Source organism: Salmo salar, chromosome 10, assembly GCF_965601325.2.
Source record: "Salmo salar chromosome 10, fSalSal1, whole genome shotgun sequence".
NCBI lineage: Eukaryota > Metazoa > Chordata > Actinopteri > Salmoniformes > Salmonidae > Salmo > Salmo salar.
The window spans coordinates 7,959,215-7,981,500 of record NC_138300.1 but is presented as its reverse complement, the minus strand read 5'-3'; the positions used below and the strand labels follow the sequence as shown (position 1 = coordinate 7,981,500).

Here is a 22,286-nt window from a genome sequence, read left to right as displayed (position 1 = left end):
TACAGAACTACCCACCACCAAAGGACCGAGCAGCGGAAGAGGAGGAAGCCACAGGAGAACAGGGTGGATGAATGGACATGGGAGGACGTCCTGGACGGCAAGGGAGTCTACACTTGGGAAGAGATCCTGGCCGGAAGGGATCGCCTCCCATGGGAACAGGTGGAGGCACTCAGGAGAGTGGAGGCAGCTGGACAGAGGAACCAACGCAAACGTTATGCTGGAACATGGCTGGCGAGGAAGCCGGAGAGGCACCCCCAAGACATTTTTTTGGGGGGGCACACGGGTAGTTTGGCCAGGCCAAGGAAGAGCCGTAAGCCAGCTTCCCGTGATTACAGGGAGGTGCGTATGAGGTGGAGGGTGCCATGTTACGCTGAGGTACGCACCATCTCGCCTATACGGACGCACAGGCCAGTCCATCCTGTACCAGCGCCCCGCATGTGCCAGGGTGAGGTGAACATCGAGCCGGAAGGGGTGATGCCAACCCTGCGCTCAAGACCGCCAGTGCGCCTCGACGGTCTGGTGTTTCCCGCTATACGCACTAGCATGGAGGTGTGTGTCTCCAGGCTGGCACGTCCAGTACCAGCCCCACGCATCAGGCGTCTAGTGCATCAGCCCAGCCTCGCCAGTCAAGAGTCGCCAGAGCTGCCCGCCAGTCAAGAGTCACCAGAGCTGCCCGCCAGTCAAGAGTCGCCTGAGCTGCCCGCCAGTTAAGAGTCGCCTGAGCTGCCCGCCAGTCAAGAGTCGCCTGAGCTGCCCGCCAGTCAAGAGTCGCCTGAGCCGCCCGCCCGTCAAGAGTCGCCTGAGCCGCCCGCCAGTCAAGAGTCGCCAGAGCCGCCCACCAGTCAGGAGCTGCCAGAGTGGCCCGACTGCCCGGAGCTGCCAGAGTGGCCTGACTGCCCGGAGCGGCCAGAGTGGCCCGACTGCCCTCCGGCCCAGCCCGAGTGGCCCGCCTGTCCTCCGGCCCAGCCCGAGTGGCCCGAGTGGCCCGCCTGTCCTCCGGTCCAGCCCGAGTGGCCCGCCTGTCCTCCGGTCCAGCCCGAGTGGCCCGCCTGTTCTCCGGCCCAGCCCGAGTGGCCCAAGTGGCCCGCCTGTCCTCCGGCCCAGCCCGAGTGGCCCGCCTGTCCTCCGGCCCAGCCCGAGTGGCCCGCCTGTCCTCCGGCCCAGCCCGAGTGGCCCGCCTGTCCTCCGGCCCAGCCCGAGTGGCCCGCCTGTCCTCCGGTCCAGCCCGAGTGGCCCGCCTGTCCTCCGGTCCAGCCCGAGTGGCCCGCCTGTCCTCCGTTCCAGCCCGAGTGGCCCGCCTGTCCTCCGGTCCAGCCCGAGTGGTCCGCCTGTCCTCCGGCCCAGCCCGAGTGGCCCGCCTGTCCTCCGGCCCAGCCCGAGTGGCCCGCCTGTCCTCCGGCCCAGCCCGAGTGGCCCGCCTGTCCTCCGGCCCAGCCCGAGTGGCCCGCCTGTCCTCCGGCCCAGCCCGAGTGGCCCGCCTGTCCTCCGGCCCAGCCCGAGTGGCCCGCATGTCTTCCGGCCCAGCCCGAGTGGCCCGCATGTCCTCCGGCCCAGCCCGAGTGGCCCGCCTGTCCTCCGGCCCAGCCCGAGTGGCCCGCATGTCTTCCGGCCCAGCCCGAGTGGCCCGCATGTCTTCCGGCCCAGCCCGAGTGGCCCGCATGTCTTCCGGCCCAGCCAGAGTGGCCCGGATGTCTTCCGGCCCAGCCAGAGTGGTCCGTCTGCCAGGGTCAGCCCGAGTGGCCCGTCTGCCCGGCGCAGCTATCAGCGCCACCGAAGTGGGCGACGCCGAAGGTGGAGCGAGGTCCACGTCCTGCACCTGAGCCACCTCCAGGATAGGTGGGTTGGGGAGGGAGGGTGTAGCACAGTGCCGTCGGTGATGGCAGCCACCCTCCCTTCCCTCCCTTATTGTTTAGGGGTTATTGTTTATTGGTTTTGTTGGGGTATTGGGGATTTTTTTGTGTTTTCTTTTTTTAGGTGCATTCCGGGGTCTGCACCTTGAGGGGGGGGGGGGGGGGGGGGGGTACTGTCACGTCCTGACCAGCAGAGGGCGTAATTGTGTTAGTCTTGGTCAGGATGTGGCAGGGGGTTTGTGTTTGTTAAATGTTGTGTGGGTGATTGGACTCCCAATTGAAGGCAGGTGTGTTGAGTTGCCTTTGATTGGGAGTCCTATATAGGAGTGTGTGTTTTTCTTTGGGGTTGTGGGTAGTTGTCCTTGCACTGTGTTGTATGTGCCTGCAAGACTGTTGCTGTCGTCTTTATTGTTTTTGTCCAGTGGATACTTTACTCCTTTTTTTAAAATTAAAAAACATGAGTATCCACATACCTGCTGCGCCTTGGTCCATTTTTGAAGACAGTTGTTACACTGATGCCACTGATACACATGCATATACACACACACTCATTCAAACGCACACACCTGCACATACACGGACACACACTCATGAATAGTACCATATAGTACCCCCCAATGCACCAACAAAATTAACAAAAGAAAAAAGGGTTTTGGGTGGGGAATGTAATTATTTTATGATTTTTTTTTGTCGATGGGGGCGGGGGACTGTGGGGGGGGTCTCGGATGGTTGAGGGGCAGCTCTCTGGGAACTGTGGGGGGGGGGGGGGGGTCTTGCAGGGCTGGTGGCCTGGTGGTTGGGAGCTTGGGCCGGTGGCTGGTTCGCCCCCCTATTTTTGACCTTGTGGGAGATCTGTCGATGTGCCCTTGAGCAGGGCGTTGACCCTGGTTGTTTCTGTGGTTCGCTCTGGATGGAGGCTGTTAGATGACTGAACGTAATGTAAATATTGAGCGGCTTCACTGCAAGTAGATAGTATGTTTTAATATCCAATATATATATATATTTTAAGTATTCTCTTGAGTTGGGCTCTAGGATGGAACAACTGGAACATCTAAGCTTGTGGTTGTTTGTGGGGGAAGGGTGGGGAGAGTATGTATATATCCCATATATATCCCATAGCTGTTGCTAAGGGGTAATGATGTTAGGGAGAGTATAGGATGATTAAGAATAATTGTTTCCCAAGATAATAATTTATTGGCCAAAAATATTATTTTTATAATGCTAGTCTTGGTTATAGGTAACAATCCTTCCTATGAAGTGCCTACATTATTATGCATATTATTTGTTAATCGTGAAAATAAATTAAGATATGCAAGATTTTTATACATATAAATACATTTAAATTTAAAGTATACAATACAATCGAGGCGAGGACGTTGGACATGCTGTTGGCTGTTAATCTGCTTCTGTTCTGTAGGTGGTTGTGTGTGCTCTTTTTAAAGTATGGGTCCCAATCTCTCAAAGACCCTATGATCCTGTTGGACAGGGGAGTTCTGCCAGTCACTGGGACGACAACCCAATTTAGGATGGGGGGAGGTTTTAGCAGGTGGAATAGTGGAGAACAACAGGAGGTTTATTCTGTACTAGTGCAAATATCATATTCAATCATCATGGTACTTTTGTAATAGTAAGTTTACAAACATATATTATGCCACCATGTACTAAGTCATGTTTTGCATAGGTCAAATACTTATTTCCCACATTAAAATGCAAATCAATTTATAACATTATTGATATGCGTTTTTCTGGATTTTTTTGTTGTTATTCTGTCTCTCACTGTTCAAATAAACCTACCATTAAAATTATAGACTGATCATTTCTTTGTCAGTGGGCAAACGTACAAAAACAGCAGGGGATCAAATACTTTTTTCCCTCACTGTAGATAAACAGCAGTCTTCAGATTAATGAAAGGAAAGTCACAACACAATCAGTAATATAATAGCAAAAAATTGCAAAAATAGCTAAAATGTTTCTTTCACTTACAATCCATAGAAACTATAAGAATAGAAAGGTTCAGATCTTTAGTGAAACATCACAACACAGTTGAAAAATATATGGCAAATAAAATCGATGGAAGGGGCTGTGGGTAGCTGAAGGATTGGACAAAAAAAAGAAGATAACTGAAGTAAAATATACTTTTGTCCATAACATATACTGTGCATTCTGAAAGTATTCATACCCCTTGATGTTTTCCACATTTTGTTACATTACAGCTTTTGTCTAAAGTTGATTAAAAAAAATGTTTCCTCATCAAGCTACACACAATACCCCATAATGACAAAGCAAAAAATATATTTTTTTGTGTGAAATGTATTAAAATTAAAAACAGAAATATCACATTTACATACTAAGTATTCCGACGAATCCTTTACTCAGTACTTTGTTGAAGCACCTTTGGCAGCAATTACAGTCTTCTTGGCTAAGTTCTATCAGATTGGATGGGGAGCATTGCTGCACAGCTATTTTAAGGTCTCTCCAGAGATGTTTGATTGGGTTCAAGTACGGGCTCTGTCTGGGCCACTCAAGGACACTGATAGACTTGTCCCAAAGCCACTCCTGTGTTGTCTTGGCTGTGTGCTTAGGGTCGTTGTCCTGTTGGAAGGTGAACCTTTCAGGGTCCAGTCTGAGGTCATGTACGCTCTCGAGCAGGTTTTCATCAAGGATCACGCTGTACTTTGCTCCGTTCATCTTTGCCTCGATCCTGACTAGTCTCCCAGTCCCTGTTGCTGAAAAACATCCATACAGCATGATGCTGCCACCACCTTGCTTCACCGTAGGGATGGTGCCAGGTTTCCTCCAGATGTGCTGCTTGGCATTCAGGCCAAAGAGTTCAATCTTGTTTTCATCAGACCAGAGAATCTTGTTTCTCATGATCTGAGAGTCCTTTAGGTGCCTTTTTGGCAAATGAAGCAGCCTGTCATGACTTTTACTGAGGAGTGGCTTCCGTCTGGCCACACTACCATAAAGGCCTGATTGGTGGAGTGCTGCAGAGTTGGTTGTTCTTCTGGAAGGTTATCCCATCTCCACAGAGGAACTTTAGAGCTTTGTCAGTGTGACCATCACGTTCTTGGTCACCTTCCAGACCAAGGCCAATGTGCAAAGCTGTCTTCAAGGTAAAGTGTTTCTATTTGAAGAATCTCAAATATAAAATGTATTTTGATTTGTTTAACACTTTTAATTCTACAATGTAGAAAATAGTACAAATAAAGAAAAACCCTTGAATGAGTAGATGTGTCCAAACTTTTGACTGTCAATGTATATATAAATAACATATGTTTAATATATCATAGTTGGTACAGTTTGAATAAGTCATTTGGTGAAATGTTGTACAATTTAAATACTCTAGAGTTTTATGTTATGTTGAATGTTAATTATTTTTTGATAGTGAGTTTCTTTACACAATCGGAGACAAAATTGGTGTTATTCCTATTGACATGACTGTGGTGTCATATTAAACTAAGTTGACTTGTAATTGTCATTTGTTTTTTGTTCTTGAGCATTGTCTGTTTATTTTAAATTTGTGAGAAAATGTGCTTATTCTTGAAAATTCTCAGTAATCTACAGCAGCATTCTATAATTCTATTGGGGTCCAAAGGGTTAAATCAGTGCAGTCAATGTTGTGGGCTCTCCAGAAAATAACTTTTTTCCAAATTCAGTACTTGTTTAAGGTCAACAAGTGCTTTTTGTATGACATTACATGCAGTCTGTAGATCGGCTATAGCCTGGTTCACAGAGGAGTCAGTACATCACAGTGTCATCAGCATAAAAGTGAAGTTGTTTTTCATTAAGGAACCAATAGCATTTATATACAATGTGAATAGTCACACGACTTGCTAATACATTACTCTGATTGCAGTAGGATTGGAAAACTGAATATAATTTTCAGTGTACTGTATGTGTGCTTGTCTCACCTTTTTCCAACCTCTGTCATGTACCCTGAAACAGTCTTCCAGTGAATCTTGGCCTTCAGAGTGGGTTTGGACCCAGGCAGATGTGTAGTGGCAGTTTTCATAGACATCTCATATGACTGACACTCAGCTCCCCATCTTAGGTGCATCTAACATGCAAAAGAGAACACTTATGAAGCCATCACATTGAATAACATGTCATGTTTCTCCAATCCCTATTTAGAGATATCTCTTCCCACCTTGTATCTACACTATTAGAAAAAAGGGTTCGAAAAGGGTTCTGCCGCTCTCCTGATATGAGAACCCTCTTTGGTTCCAGATAGAACCCTTTTTGGTTCCAGGTTAAACTGTTTTGGGTTCCATGTAGAACCTTCTGGGCAAATACTTCTACATGAAACCCAAAAGAGTTCTACCTGGAACCAAAAAATGGTTCTTCAAAGGGTTGTCATATGGGGACAGCCAAAGAACCTTTTTAGGTTCCAGTTAGTACCTTCTTTTCTTAGAGTGTACTGCCTATTGCCTTCAGGGTTGGGGGGTAACAGATTACATGTAATCCGTAACATGTAATGGACTACAAAAAATGCTAACTGTAATCCGTTACGTTACCAGCAAAAATATTGTAATCAGATTACAGATACCTTTGAAAAACTAGATGATTACTTTGAGGATTACTTTTAAATTCAGAAAGGATGTTTGCAAAAAAATATTTAGCACTTCTCTGTTTTTTAAATGACATTCAAATCAGCATTGAAAAAATTCTCAAATGTAAGTTTGTTCCACCTGAGTGTCTGACCACAAGTCAGAGACCACTATGATGACACACCAAATGTGTTTGATGGATCGCGGGAAAAGAGCAGGAATAGGTTTTTGTAGTCTACAGTCCAAGCTATGTCTTCCAATGGTGTGACTACTGCCGGCATACAAAGATTATCCAACTTGAACAAGTGCTTGGAAGTAAGGATAACAGCAGTGTTGTAGTCTATGGCGAAACAGATATCACTTATTATTGATATCTTCATAGCGCATTGATGTGAATCACACTGCTGCTCTCTCATTTAGCTATTTGCACCTTACGGACTGTGGTTGTTGTGGATGGCTGTTCACAAATCGAAATATGCATTTGAACCAAATAATGGTTGAATTCAAGAAGTTTAAGTTGCACAACAATCACTGTTTTGAAACCAGTGGACAGCCAGTGAAATATGCACTCTTGCAACAGCTGCATAGTGCGGATCCCAGCCTTTGGAATAAAGGTGGGGATTTTATAGCTTTAATTCATGCTGATAAGAAAATAAATTACATAGGTCTAATGGATACATGCTCAAATTCGCACACTTTGATAGACTTAACCTGTTAGGGCTAGGGGGCAGTATTGACACGGCTGGATAAAAAACGTACCCGATTTAATCTGGTTACTACTCCTGCCCAGTAACTAGAATATGCATATAATTATTGGCTTTGGATAGAAAACACTCCAAAGTTTCTAAAACTGTTTGAAACGTGTCTGTGAATATAACAGAACTCAAATGGCAGGTCAAAACCTGAGAGATTCCTTTACAGGAAGTGGCCTGTCTGACCATTTATTGTCTTTCTTTGACATCTCATTCCATTACAAAGGATCTCTGCGGTAACGTGACACTTCCCACGGCTCCAATAGGCTCTCAGAGCCCGGGAAAAACCTGAATGTCGTCATTCCAGCCCCAGGCTGAAACACATTATCGCCTTTCTCAAGTGGCCGATCAAGGGACTGTGGGCTTAGGCGCGTGCACTGGCCGCCCCCGTCTTTGTGATTTTTCCTCTGTTTACCGAAAAGGAGATTCCCGGTCAGAATATTATCGCTTTTTTACGAGATAAATTGCATAAAAATTGATTTTAAACAGCGGTTGACATGCTTCGAAGTACGGTAATGGAATATTTAGATATTTTTTGTCACGAATTGCGCCATGCGCACGACCCTGATTTACCATTTCGGATAGTTTCTGGAACGCGCGAACAAAACGCCGCTATTCGGATATAACGATGGATTATTTGGGACCAAACCAACATTTGTTATTGAAGTTATTGAAATAATCAGATTAAATCGGGTACGTTTTTTTATCCAGCCGTGAAAATACTGCCCCCTAGCCATAACAGGTTAACCAGGTAGGCTAGTTGAGAACAAGTTCTCATTTACAACTGCAACCTGGCCAAGATAAAGCAAAGCAGTGCGACACAAACAACAACACAGAGTAACACACGGTATAAAACATAGTCAATAACACAATTGAAAAAAAGTCTATATACATTGTGTGCAAATGAGGTAAGATAAGGGAGGTATGGCAATAAATAGGCCATAGCGTTGAAATAATTACAATTTAGCTATTAAACACTGGAGTGATAGATGTGCAGAAGATGAATGTGCAAGTAGAGATACTGAGGTGCAAAGGAGCAACAAATAACAGTATGGGGATGAGGTAGTTGGATGGGCGATTTACAGATTGGCTATGTACAGGTGCAGTGATCTGTGAGCTGCTCTGACAGCTGGTGCTAAGTTAGTGAGGGAGATATGAGTCTCCAGCTTCAGTGATTTTTGCAGTTCGTTCCAGTCATTGGCAGCAGAGAACTGGAAGGAAAGGCGGCCAAAGGAAGATTGGCTTTGGGGGTGACCAGTGAAATATATCTGCTGAATCGCATGCTACGGATGGGTGCTACTATGGTGACCAGTAAGCTGAGATAAGATGGGGCTTTACCTAGTAAAGACTTATAGATGACCTGGAGCCAGTGGGTTTGGCGACGAATATGAAGCGAGGGCCAGCCAATGAGAGCATAGAGGTTGCAGTGCTGGTTAGTATATGGGGCTTTGGTAACAAAACGGATGGCACTGTGATAGACTGCATCCAATTTGCATAGTAGAGTGTTGGAGGCTATTTTGTAAATGACATTGCCGAAGTCAAGGATCGGTAGGATAGGGAGTTTTACGAGGGTATGCTTGGCAGCATGAGTGAAGGATGCTTTGTTGCAAAATAGGAAGCAAATTCTAGATTTAATTTTGGATTGGAGATGCTTAATGTGAGTCTGGAAGGAGAGTTTACAGTCTAACCAGACACCTAGGCATTTGTAAATGTCCACATATTCTAAGTCAGAACCGTCCAGAGTAGTGATGCAGGACGGGCGGGCAGGTGCTGGTAGCGATCGGTTGAAAAGCATGTATTTAGTTTTACTTGCATTTAAGAGCAGTTGGAGGCCACGGAAGGAAAGTTGTATGGCATTGAAGCTCATCTGGAGGTTAGTTAACTTCTTCGGGCTAGGGGGCAGTATTCGGAAGTTTGGATGAATGAGGTGCCCAAAGTAAACTGCCTGTTACCCAGGCCCAGAAGCTAGGATATGCATATTATTAGTAGTATTGGATAGAACACCCGCTAACGTTTCCAAAACTGTTGAAATAATGTTTGTGAGTATAACAGAACTGATATGGCAGGCGAAAACCCGAGGACAATCCATCCAGATTGGGTTTTTTTCAGCTCACCAATGATTACAATGGCTGGGAATGGGAATTTAAAAGGAAGACCTCCCAGATTGCAGTTCCTAGGGCTTCCACTAGATGTCAACATCTTTAGAAAGAGTTTCAGGCTTGTTTTTTGAAAAATTAGCTCCAATTTGTAGTTTTTCTAAGTGGCTCCCATTTTGGCTGTAGTGTTTGTTGCGCGTTCCGGTGACGGCGTGCACTTCGTTATTTATCTCCGGTAATGGTCTCTGGTATTCTCCGTCTAAAGTTTCATCGTTTAACCTGTTATGGCTAGGGGGCAGTATTTTCACGGCTGGATAAAAAACGTACCCGATTTAATCTGGTTACTACTCCTGCCCAGTAACTAGAATATGCATATAATTATTTGCTTTGGATAGAAAACACTCAAGTTTCTAAAACTGTTTGAATGGTGTCTGTGAGTATAACAGAACTCAAATGGCAGGTCAAAACCTGAGAGATTCCTTTACAGGAAGTGGCCTGTCTGACCATTTCTTGAACTTCTTTGCCATCTCTATCTTTTACAAAGGATCTCTGCTCTAATGTGACACTTCCTACGTCTTCCATGGGCGCTCAGAGCCCGGGAAAAAACAGAATGTCGTCATCCCAGCCCCAGGCTGAAACACATTATCGCCTTTCTCAAGTGGCCGATCAAGGGACTGTGGGCTTAGGCGTGTGCCCTGGCCGCCCCCGTCTTTGTGATTTTTCCTCTGTTTGCCGAAAAGGAGATTCCCGGTCGGAATATTATCGCTTTTTTTACGAGATAAATTGCATAAAAATTGATTTTAAACAGCGGTTGACATGCTTCGAAGTACGATAATGGAATATTTAGACATTTTTTGTCACGAATTGCGCCATGAGCACGACCCTTCTTTACCATTCGGATAGTGTCTGGGACGCACGAACAAAACGCCGCTATTCGGATGGATTATTTTGGACCAAACCAACATTTGTTATTGAAGTAGCAGTCCTGGGAGTGCATTCTGACGAAGACAACAAAAGGTAATCAAACTTTTATAATAGTAAATCTGATATTGGTGAGTGCTAAACTTGCCGGGTGTCTAAATAGCTAGCCCGTGATGGCTGGGCTATGTACTTAGAATATTGCAAAATGTGCTTTCACCAAAAAGCTATTTTAAAATCGGACATATCGAGTGCATAGAGGAGTTCTGTATCCATAATTCTTAAAATAATTGTTATGCTTTTTGTGAACGTTTATCGTGAGTAATTTAGTAAATTGTTAGTAAATTCCCCGGAAGTTTGCGGTGGGTATGCTAGTTCTGAACGTCACATGCTAATGTAAAAAAGCTGGTTTTTGATATAAATATGAACTTGATTGAACAAAACATGCATGCATTGTATAACATAATGTCCTAGGGTTGTCATCTGATGAAGATCATCAAAGGTTAGTGCTGCATTTAGCTGTGGTTTTGTTTTTGTGACATTATATGCTAGCTTGAAAAATGGGTGTCTGATTATTTCTGGCTGGGTACTCTGCTGACATAATCTAATGTTTTGCTTTCGCTGTAAAGCCTTTTTGAAATCGGACAGTGTGGTTAGATTAACGAGAGTCTTGTCTTTAAAATGCTGTAAAATAGTCATATGTTTGAAAAATGGAAGTTTTCGGATTTTAGAGGAATTTGTATTTCGCGCCACGCCCATCATTGGATATTGGAGCAGGTGTTCCGCCCGGGAATCACAAAGACGGGGGCGGCCAGGGCACGCGCCTAAGCCCACAGTCCCTTGATCGGCCACTTGAGAAAGGCGATAATGTGTTTCAGCCTGGGGCTGGAATGACGACATTCAGGTTTTTCCCGGGCTCTGAGAGCCTATTGGAGCCATGGGAAGTGTCACGTTACCGCAGAGATCCTAAGTTTTGGAATGAGATGTCAAAGAAAGACAATAAATGGTCAGACAGGCCACTTCCTGTAAAGGAATCTCTCAGGTTTTGACCTGCCATTTGAGTTCTGTTACACTCATAGACACCATTCAAACAGTTTTAGAAACTTTGGAGTGTTTTCTATCCAAAGCTAATAATTATATGCATATTGTAGTTTCTGGGCAGGAGTAATAATCAGATTAAATCGGGTACGTTTTTTATCCAGCCGTGAAAATACTGCCCCCTAGCCATAACAGGTTAACTCAAAAAGCATTGAGGCCTCGACTCCATCTTGTTTGGGGCCAACTGCCCATTATGCCAAACCTATGCTCACCAAGTTTCGTCTTCAAAGTCTTTTCCATTTAGGAGATAAGGCCACGTCGAGATTGGTGATGTTTTATACATTTACAATATGAATACATTCGCCCTCTGGTGGTATTTTCCGGGACAGCGGAAAAATGACCAAAATTTGAATATTTTATAAAACGGAAACCGAATGTCCGAGAGACTTCGTTCGATGACTTCCCGGAAGATCCGGTGCACGGCCCGCCACTGTTGGCGAATTTTAGAAACATTCGCAGATGTCTAGTAAGGGACCGTACATTTGCAATATGGAGTTTCTCATCATTCATACAGCAAATGCCAAAATGTTCGCTTCAAGCATGCAATTCCATGAGTGCAGCATTTCTTTTTCAACTCGAATCAATGAGCCCAATCAGTCCCCCATGACAACAAAATAATAAACAATAGAGAAGGGCTGGCTAATAAGTTTTGGGGTGATGCTCAGGTAAAACAAGCTTCTACTTTTAAAAATCCACCTTTCCAGAAACAAGTCTCTCACCATCATCTCATTCTCTCACTCTCACTCTCACTGGTCATCCCCAAAGCCAACACTTCCTTTGGCTGCCTTTCCTTCCAGTTCTCTGCTGCCAATGACTGGAACGAATTGCAAAAATTACTGAAGCTGGAGTCTTATGTCCCCCTCTCTAACTTTAAGCATCAGCTGTCAGAGCAGTTTACCGATCACTGTACCTGTACACAGCCAATCTGTAAATAGCACACCCAACTACCTCATCCACATATTGTTATGTTTCTTCTTGCTCTTTTGCACCCCAGTATCTCTACTTGCACATCATCATCTGCACATCTATCACTACAGTTTAATGCTAAATTGTAATTATTTCACCTCTATGGCCTATTTATTACCTTAACTTCCTACTCTTCTACATGTGCACACACTGTAAATATATTTTTCTATTGTGTTATTGACTGTACATTTGTTTATATGTAACTCTGTGTTGTTGTTTTTGTTGCACTGCTTTGCTTTATCTTGGCCAGGTTGCATTTATAAATGAGAACTTATTCTCAACTGGCATACCTGGTTAAATAAATGTGAATTAAATAAATGTGAAATAAAAAAATATGAACAATTTGGCTAATCTATACTTCCATATTTCCAAGTCGTATTCTTGAATATCAAGGAGTATATCATTCATTGGAATGACTGGAATTCTGATAGACTTTGGTTTTCAATGTAAAGTACAATTAAATTATTATTATTATATGTAGTAGAAAGCGATGGGTTAGAAGAAGCCTACATAACCAACCCATAAAGTTACATTTAACATCCATGTATTGCCAGCTATGTAAACTTTAACATTGATTTATCCTGCAATAGACGTTGTTCAATTGGTAACATACATTTTTGTCTTCTTCTAATACCTCTTAAGGGCAAAGTAATCTCAAATTAACTCAATGTAATCAGATTACATTACCGAGTTTGGGTAATCCAAAAGTTAAGTTACTGATTACAATTTTGGACTGTTAACTAGTAACAGACTACATTTAGAAAGTAACCTACCCAACCCTGATTACCTTTAGCTGCTCCTGCCGGACCTTATCCACATTAGCATCTGTGCACAACTTCCAGTTGGCCTCCTCCCCAACCTGAGACACGATCAGCTGGGCGTTGTCCGTCTGGGCAGCAGGGGTGTAGTAAGCAGCTGCTTCGTAACCCTCTGGCTTTGTGTTGCCACTCATGGCCAGAGCCTTGATGGTGAACAATGGTTCAGGATTGGCATTCCAAGCCTGAGGAGAGGTACAAGAAGGCACAAAGATCCTTATACTGCCATCACTGTTTTGTAAACACAACTAGGTTTTAGAGTGAAATACATAATACTTTCGCCATGTCCGAAATAATGCAGACAGTAATGAAACTGTCTTTGAATATTGATTGATATGAATATACCCCAACCCCCCTTAAAATAACCACCACAACAAAAAGTTACAGTAGTCAATGGTGCACTTCAGCCATAGCCCTACCTCAGAAGCAGAAGCTTCTTTGGCTTTGAAGCTTGCTTGATGAGACGTTTCGCTGCTTGAGGAACCAGAGGAGAGATGGAAACTCTTGGTTGCATCCTGCAAACACAAAAATAGTGTAGAAATGGTCACATACTATATGAACCTAGCAATGCATGTGTGCAGATCATGACAGTACAACCATGACCAAGTACCTTGGAAAGCCTCCGCAGGGTGTCAAGCAGGTGGTGGACACTAACTGGGTACTTGGTTGGGCTGGCGTTCATCTCAATGTGAATCTTGTCAACAGGTTTGTTGGACTGGACTGATAATGAAAGAGAGGAATTAGATTTTATAGTCACACTTATGAAATCTAATGAGGCTTGTTTTTTTTATGGAATTCCATTTCCCTTTCAAATGTTGGTGCTTTATTGTGAAAGAATGAAAGGCAAAGATAGATTAGAGGGATATATAGAATAGGTCCAGTTAAGTAAGGTGTAAGCAAGAACTGAACCCTGCCACAGGGCTGATGTACAGTCCGGGGTCTGCAGCACTACCGCTGGACCAGTTCCTGGCACATCCAATAAGGCTCAATAAATGACAGTCCAAAACAATGTACAAGAAAAAGCATATTATGTCATACTTTATACTTCTATATGCTGTTACCTGGTTTAATTGTATATGCAAAGTTGGTGTATCCCAAGAAGTAGTAAAGGGGGTATTCATCAATGTAGTGTGATCTCGTTGCCTCCGACTCAATACAGAAAGCTGCCCCATAGATGTTAGCCTCTGCACACACCTTTACTTGTGGATGGTAAATGTCAAATTTTACAATCTATTTGGCAAAAAAGAAAGCATATTAGGAGTGCACACGTCTCTCTTACTTGGCGTGTAATAATCTTTGCCTTGGAGAGTGATTGTACCTTTTGTCCAGAGGTTAAATATCTTTGCTTTGGTGGCTCTATATCCTCATTAGCCTCAATAGAGTCAGGCATCATTGGGGTCATTTTAGCAAGTGATGGCTCCTCAATATTCCTTGAGACCGCATATACATCAAACCTATTGTAACAAAAAGAAAACTAGCATCTGTTAAGTTACACTTAAAATATTGTTTTTGACAGGTGTAATGAAATGTGAGAAACATACTTGACTGAGAAAAGCGTAGTCTCCTTTTTGCAAGGAGGAAGGTCAATTTCAAATGTATTTTCTTTAACGTTCATTTTCATGCTGAATTCCCATGGCATGGCAACTACTGTTTTACTCTTCAGTTCCGCACCACACTGGAAAATGTCAGTGTTTATCCCATGGAAGACAAATTGATCCTTGGAGAAACTGCAGCAAAGTTACATACAGAACACAATCAGTTATATTAGCATTGAACAATAACTGAGCCATGAAGACACTCTGGAAAATGAAGCCATTGATATGGGAGGGTTCCTCATAGTCTTGTTCTTCTCATAATATGATGCAACATATTGAATAAATACTTGCCGAGGCCTGGGGTGGTCCAGCTGTGTAAGCCGCTGCCGTCAGTGCCTCCAGATCACACTTACTTGGTAGTGCTGCAAGCGACCCACTGCTCTAGCACTACCTCCCTTTCTCACTATCCTTTACAAGAAACATACAAATATGCAAGGAGTTTGACTGCCCCAGCTACCAAAACATAAATTCATATTTTACCCAGCAAATCCATCAGTCACTAGTGAAACATCTGAGGTCAACAGTTGTCCCAGGCGATCAGTCAGTGGTGGGCTGATTGCAGCCTTAGCTACATAAGAGAAAATGTTTGAGTTTTATTGATTATGTATATATATATATATATATATATATATATATATATATATATATATATATATATATATATATATATATAAAAATGGTATTCTGCTTTGGAATTCAAATGGCCTTGGTATTCAATGTTTACCATTGACGGTAATGGTTGTTACTGTGTTATAATATTTGCTGATTTCCAGTGGGAGACCGAGGGAGGTGGCTTGGATGTAACGGGTCTCAAACATAAGGAAGGGCTTTGTCCAGTGCCATGACATCCCCTTCTGAAGATTTTCAATCATTTTCCAGACTGGGCTCTCTTTGCCTGCAGATGGACTGACAGTCTGCATGGAGATACCGTGGCAGAAGAGCACAGTGTGTAACAGCTTATGGAGACCACAGGAAATGTGTATCATGAGGTTTTGTTATTGCCCAAAGTGGATAGAGAGGGACATGATGTTATACTGAGTAACATGCAATACTTGATTGACTGTAGAAATCTCACCTTGATAACACTCCGAATTAAGTCCTTGTTCAAATCCGCGAAGAAGAACTCTTGACCAAAGATTTGTGTATAGGCAGACAAAAGAGGCTTATCCTCGGGCAATGTCTGCCAATCTTGCAGCTGAAAGAAGATGATTCAATAGAACAAAGTTGAGTTTGAAGGGATGGTACAGTACATTTGAGGGCACTTTTTTAGTGCCCGCAACTGTGCAGTATGCATTTTGAAAAGTCATGAACTCACCACTTTGAATATGGCCTTGAAGTCGCTGTAGCTGAGATGGCCGTTAAAAACTTGAATGTTCTGTCTAAACAGTTCCTTAATTCCGTCAGCACGGAAACCAAGCTTTATGACACAAACAATAGTCAAATAATGTTTTACTTCAGCATGAAACAGAACAAGTACAAAACAATTAAGGTGAACATTACTGATTACCTCCACAAGTTGTAATATTTTGCCAATGAAATGGAATTTCCCTTTAGTCACTATTTCTGTTGGGATGTAGCTTGCAGCATTTTTCAGCATGAAGATCTCAGTGGCTGTACCAATCAAAAAGTCGTCTGGATATTCAAGAGATATGTGGTCAGTCAATGTTTTTTAATGATGAGCGAAGAAAACAGTTTCCTCAGCCTTTCATATACTGTATTTTCTCAAAGTAAACCCATGCCGCTTACAGGTCCTTTGAACTCACCATTAAACCAATCTAGGTGCATAGCTTTGCTGTAGTGGTAACTGACACGACCAAATTTAGGGGCCAGGATTTTCACAGCAACATTGCAGGCTGTTGAGCTTTTACAAAGATAACAAAACAGCCACAGTTTAAATGCAAAATCAGAAGCATTGACACAACAAATGTCACTCTGCCCTGACAGAAACACTCACAGGAAGTGGTTGTCCGGAGTGCTTGATTTGGCAATGCTCCCAATAAGAGAGTAAGAAAAGCTAGCCACATGCATGTCAGCCTCCTCCAATAGGAATGCAGTCACTGTAGACACCAAAGCCAAAGGTGGCTTAGTTTCAAACAGGATCATACACGCCAGCATACGGATCTCAGTGGGAAGGTGCCTCTGCACAAACAGGCTCACTGTGATGTCCTGGACCTGAAAGCACATACGTAAGACATACAGTAGCTAAAGTCATATTATCAAAGTGATTAGACTGGGACTAATACAAAATCCGACTGTATGTCAACTGGTTATCATTTCATCTGATATAAAGTCAATTTAGTAAATCAATTGATACTCAGTTACATATTTTTCAATGAGGTCTTTAATTAATTTTCATTTTGGGAATTGTCTTGATATCCTAATATGAGTGGGTCGAAATGTTATTGACACCAATTCAACTCTGACACCAGAACCACAATATCTATGACACACTTTCTAAATATTATCACCTTTTTTCTTTTCTTGTTTGTATTCTGGAATTCAGCTTTTAGTTGTGAATGTGTACACAATGAAATAAACCAAACTACTGCTACTACTAGTACTGCTACTACTACTAACGCTGTGGGGGTCTCTGACGGCCAGGTGTCTCAGAGACTGCACGGCTGCACTTAGCACACGGGGTGGGAGGGTCACAGGAGCGGCAGACACTCCGGGGAGGAAGCGCCTGATGGTCTTAATGCTGGAGGGGTGGCCTGCATTCCCAATGGCCTTCAGGGCTAGCACCATGTCCAATTCACTGTTTCTCTTCAGGCCATCGATCACCAGGTCCAACAGGGGCTGTTTGAGACGAACATGTCACATCTTGAATTCTCTAATCTGCAGTGATTTGCAGCTAATATCGATACAGAAAAAGTCTGAACAACAGCAAAGCTACACAAGATTAACGTAGCAGTAGTCATAACATTCACAATTCCATCTTCTGCCATATAACCAGAATAAACTGGAACATAACTTATGCATTTGGTTTCTTTACCAGTAAGTAATGCAATGGTAATGTAGCCTATTACCTGAACAACTGCCACCGGGCAAGATGTACCATATTCATAGGTACAGTACCTGTAGACCAGTGATCCATAGGACAGCACCACAGTGTTCCACAGCATTGGGTGGGACTTACTGAAGGGCATGGACAGAAACTCCTACAGAGGGACGATTGATTGATTCATAATCTCTCTGAACACATCACATCGACCGCATGATTTTGTCATCTAGTATAAAAAAATGTTAAATGGTCTATAAGCCCATGTAGGGACAATGTATTCTTTGTCTTTCTACTGTATTAACAATAATACCTCCTGTAATGTAGTGAACATTGTGCCAAAATCCAGTCTGTGTATTAGTACGGTGGGATTCCAGTTCCATGTTTTACATTAGCCAGACAGGGTGAGTGATATGCCATGTGAACTATGCAATACCAGCATACTTCTGAGTAAAGTTAAACTAAAGTATACAAATGCCCCAACCTCAGTTCTTAAAAACATATGCAATTTAAATAACTGTATGTTACACCTCCAACCAAGACAATCACCTTGGCCATCTCCATCAAGTCAGTCTCTGCTGCTAAATGATTAAATGCGATCAGAAGTGTTTGTCCAGCCTCATTGGCTGATACATCACCGGCTTTGAATCTGTTCTTCAGGAATTTGAGGACTCTTGCGTCTGCAACTTCAACAATTGTGTCCAAAAGCCACCGTCTGACAAGAGAAGGATGACAATAAAAAAAACTTTCATTGTAGCAAACATAGGCAATCCTTTGATATATTACACTTAACATAGAAATGTTTACCATGGAAACCATAGTATGTTTAAATTAATATAAAAATGTGCCTATATATACACATTACCGTTCAAAAGATTGGGGCCACTTAGAGATGTCCTTGTTTCAAAAACACATTTTTTGTCCATTAAAATAACATCAAATTGATCAGTGTACAGTGTAGACATTGTAAATGTTGTAAATTACTATTGTAGCTGGGAACAGTAAAATGTTTTTTAATGGAATATCTACATAGGCGTACAGAGGCCCATTATCAGCAACCATCACTCCTGTGTTCCAATGGCACGTTGTGTTAGCTAATCCAAGTGTATTATTTTAAAAGGCTAGTTGATCACTAGAAACCCATTTTGCTATTATGTTAGCACAGCTGAAAAATGTTGTTCTGATTAAAGAAGCAATTAAACTGGCCATATTTAGACTAGTTGAGTATCTAGAGCATCAGCATTTGTGGGTTTGATTATAGGCTCAAAATGGCCAGAAACAAAGACCTTTCTTCTGAAACTTGTCAGTCTATTCTTGTTCTGAGAAACAAAGGCTATTCCATGCGAGAAATTGCCAAGAATATGAAGATCTCGTACAACGCTGTGTACTACCCCTTCACAGAACAAAGCAAACTGGCTCTAACCAGAACAGAAAGAGCAGTGGGAGGCCCCGGTGCACAACTGAGCAGGAGGACATTACGGTGTCTAGTTTGAGAAACAGACACCTCACAACTGGCAGCTTCATTAAATAGTACTCGCAAAACACCAGTCTCAACGTCAACAGTGAAGTGGCGGCTCCGGGATGCTGGCCTTCTAGGCAGAGTTGCAAGAAAAAGCCATATCTCAGACTGGCCAATAAAAATAAAAGATTAAGATCGGCAAAAGAACACAGACACTGGACAGAGGAAACCTGCCTAGAAGGCCAGCATCCCAGAGTTCCAGCTAGAATAGTCATTTACAACATTAACAATGCCTACACTGTATTTCTGATCAATTTGATGTTATTTAAATGGGGAAAAAACAAGGTCATTTCTAGGTGACCCCAAACTTTTCAACGGTAGTGTAAATACAGTATAACATATAAATATGATTATAAATTAAATAAACATGAATATGCACCTGTGTTCATCATTCCCTGAGAGCTGTTTCCACAGAACCTCGTGGTTTTCTAGTGATGTCACACGCAGGAGTTGGAAAAGAACAACAACATCCTCACTTGTTGCACTGTCTGTCTGGTAGATGTTCGCTTGGGCCAAACGTTTGATCATGTCTGCAATCTGTGAACAACAATGTGGTTGCATGTGTTTGTGGCATATCACATGTTAGCAGTAAATAATCATGAGCCAAAAACATCTTCATGACAGGGTGAGGAAAAAAAAAAATTTTGAGCAAGTTTTGAGTATTATTGATACCCTGTTCTTTACCTTGGGCACTGGATCATCCAACTTCTTCATCAAAATGGGGATTTGGGCCAACACTTTCACAAACTTGTAAACCAGATTCCCTCGGCTAATCATGGGACCAACAGCAGGGGTCACCACTGTGTTAGTTACACTAAGCAGCACAAGCTCTTTCCTAAAAGAGAGTCAACAAGAATAGCACCTTACATATACAAACTTTAGCAGGTAATTGGTCATCCTGGTTTGTTCCTCAATGTAGCCCCAAGACTGAGAACCTCAGTGAACCTCTTCGCTGTACTTCATCTAAGGCTGCGTTTACAGGGAGCCAAATTCGTAACTTTTTTTTCACTCATTTGTCTTTTGACCAATTAGATCAGCTCTTTTGCCAATAATCGGGCAAGAAATCTGAATTGGGCAACCTGTGTAATCGCAGCCTTATAACTCATGTCTGGACATCTCCTTCTGGACATTCCTTCACAATTGTTATTGTCTGCCCAATTATTGGCAAAATATCTTATTGGTCAAAAGACCAATTAGTGGATTTCATCAATTATCAGAGTTGGGCTGCCTGTGTAAACGCATCCTTAGTGTGTACATGGCAAATAAACCACTTTCACCTATTATTCTGTATGTTGGTATTTAGTCATTACGCCTCTAACCGTGGCATCTCTTCCGAGTCCTCCAACTACAAGGTGGTTCTCATTTTCAGACACCCAATTTTATAAAGTGAAATGAAAGAAAACAATGAGACTTGTCATACATGGCTTGCAGTTTGGAGTTCCCCCCTTTCACGTTGAATGGGGAGAAATGCTGGCGCTCCAAGGCATGAGCCTTCTTGATCAGGCCTCCGTCAACTGTTGGTTTCACTGTGTAGACATATCTCACTGTTGAAATGACGGAGTCACCTCTCTAGATGACGTAAAAGAATACAAAAATTATTGAAAGTGAGTGACTGTTAAAGTATACTATTTACCTCGATGGTCTCTGTAGTACTGGCACTGTATACTCATTTAAATAGAATTGTGCATGTTCACATATAGGTCTATGGATTGGAAAGACAAACCTCTTTGGAAAGTTTGTTGTCGACAGCAAGTGCCATTCCTCTGTAAATGGCTGCCTTTTTTTTGCAGTTATTAATGTCAACAATTTGGGTGACTGACAATTCTTGGGAGTTGGCGTCCTCCACATTGGCATAGGTACTCTGGCACAATCCATGGATCCCGACCTGATAACAAATATGTAGAATAAACCTCACATTAACAGTGCTCTCTGCAATTTCTTTACAGATGAAAATGCAATATAACGTAAGCATTGTTTATGTAAAACCTGTTTTAGTTACCTCCTCAAGCTCATACACTCTTTGGGTGGTCTTGACTGTGACTTGGAAGAACCCAAGTATGCCTCTCACAATATTGACGATGGTGTCAGATATTTCAGCAGAGGTGCGAATGTCACCAACCCGTCCCTTGGCGTACTCAAACATGAAGGGTTTTCTGAGCCCGGCAGCAATCCGTTTGGTAAGCTTTGGTGAGGCATCAAATGCATTCTTCCCTGGGATGCCATTGAACTCCTCGAAGTTCAAGTTTGAAACCTTCAAACAAGAAAATATAATTGGATCACCAGGTAGAATTAATTGTTTATTTACGATTAATAAAGTTTTTCAAATTAGTTTGTTTAAATTCTCAGGACATTGACACATTTTATGCTCATCAAAAGAAACATAGATCCTTAAAATAACACATGCAGCATATTTCTCTTCTGAAAAATGAGGAAAAGGCCTATGAAGTACCTTGCATTGGTAATTTTAATTGAATGCATACCCGGAGAAGGAATGTTTGTGCAGACACACCAATGATCTTGACTTTGCACATGAGTCTCACACCAGACTCTGCAAGGTTTGGCATGCCACGCCCAATATTCACCATTCCCTCATATTTGTACTCATAGGTTTTCTTAGGGTTCAAGCCAGGCTCTACAATGCATCATTGATACATAATTATTCATGAAAACATGCTCATTTGAATGTAGGGTTAGTTTTAAATGATACATTTCAAATCACTTGATAAAGAACTCACCATAACTGATATTGTCACATGCTGAAATGAAAAAATGAAAAAAGAATCAAAAAGTGTCATAATTAGCTAATTAAAAATAATTTCCATATTTTTGCTTTTCTGCACACTTACCGGCCAAGGCCACAAGGTGACAAAGAAGGAACCCCCACATGGTGAAATCCAGGAGTGGGATCCTGCAGCTCAACGTTTCCTTTTATATGCAATGCTGTGTTCACAATGACTAAATGAGTACGTGACCCAGTGTCTGCACAGCACATCTTTGGCAACAATGAGGGACAAAGTAACAAGGGGGCAAAGGTGTGTCAGATGAGTGTAACCAGTGACCGTTGACAGTGGTCAGTATGACATGCAAAAGGAGGACATTTCAGGAAAAATAAACAGTGATCTAAAATGGACA

The 22,286-nt window shown here is 42.7% G+C and overlaps 1 protein-coding gene across 1 annotated transcript in view; it reads right to left on the bottom strand.

Annotated features, from left to right (window-relative positions):
- Positions 1-22,040, bottom strand: part of vtg3 (vitellogenin 3, phosvitinless) — a 46,810-nt gene extending 24,770 nt beyond the window's left edge. Inside the window, exons 1-25 of the mRNA XM_014215683.3 lie at positions 22,001-22,040; positions 21,890-21,910; positions 21,635-21,786; positions 21,154-21,405; positions 20,878-21,039; positions 20,575-20,723; positions 19,839-19,989; positions 19,534-19,691; positions 18,185-18,350; positions 17,664-17,795; positions 17,215-17,433; positions 16,592-16,809; positions 16,401-16,498; positions 16,145-16,269; positions 15,953-16,054; positions 15,713-15,832; positions 15,362-15,551; positions 15,118-15,205; positions 14,584-14,769; positions 14,361-14,496; positions 14,104-14,272; positions 13,653-13,762; positions 13,462-13,557; positions 13,015-13,227; positions 5,762-5,907 (exon numbers count right to left, since the gene is read on the bottom strand). Of these exons, the coding sequence (XP_014071158.3) occupies positions 5,762-5,907; positions 13,015-13,227; positions 13,462-13,557; positions 13,653-13,762; positions 14,104-14,272; positions 14,361-14,496; positions 14,584-14,769; positions 15,118-15,205; positions 15,362-15,551; positions 15,713-15,832; positions 15,953-16,054; positions 16,145-16,269; positions 16,401-16,498; positions 16,592-16,809; positions 17,215-17,433; positions 17,664-17,795; positions 18,185-18,350; positions 19,534-19,691; positions 19,839-19,989; positions 20,575-20,723; positions 20,878-21,039; positions 21,154-21,405; positions 21,635-21,786; positions 21,890-21,910; positions 22,001-22,040 (3,599 nt within the window). The remainder of the gene's footprint in view (positions 1-5,761; positions 5,908-13,014; positions 13,228-13,461; positions 13,558-13,652; positions 13,763-14,103; positions 14,273-14,360; positions 14,497-14,583; positions 14,770-15,117; positions 15,206-15,361; positions 15,552-15,712; positions 15,833-15,952; positions 16,055-16,144; positions 16,270-16,400; positions 16,499-16,591; positions 16,810-17,214; positions 17,434-17,663; positions 17,796-18,184; positions 18,351-19,533; positions 19,692-19,838; positions 19,990-20,574; positions 20,724-20,877; positions 21,040-21,153; positions 21,406-21,634; positions 21,787-21,889; positions 21,911-22,000) is intronic.
- Positions 22,041-22,286: the final 246 nt, after the last annotated feature.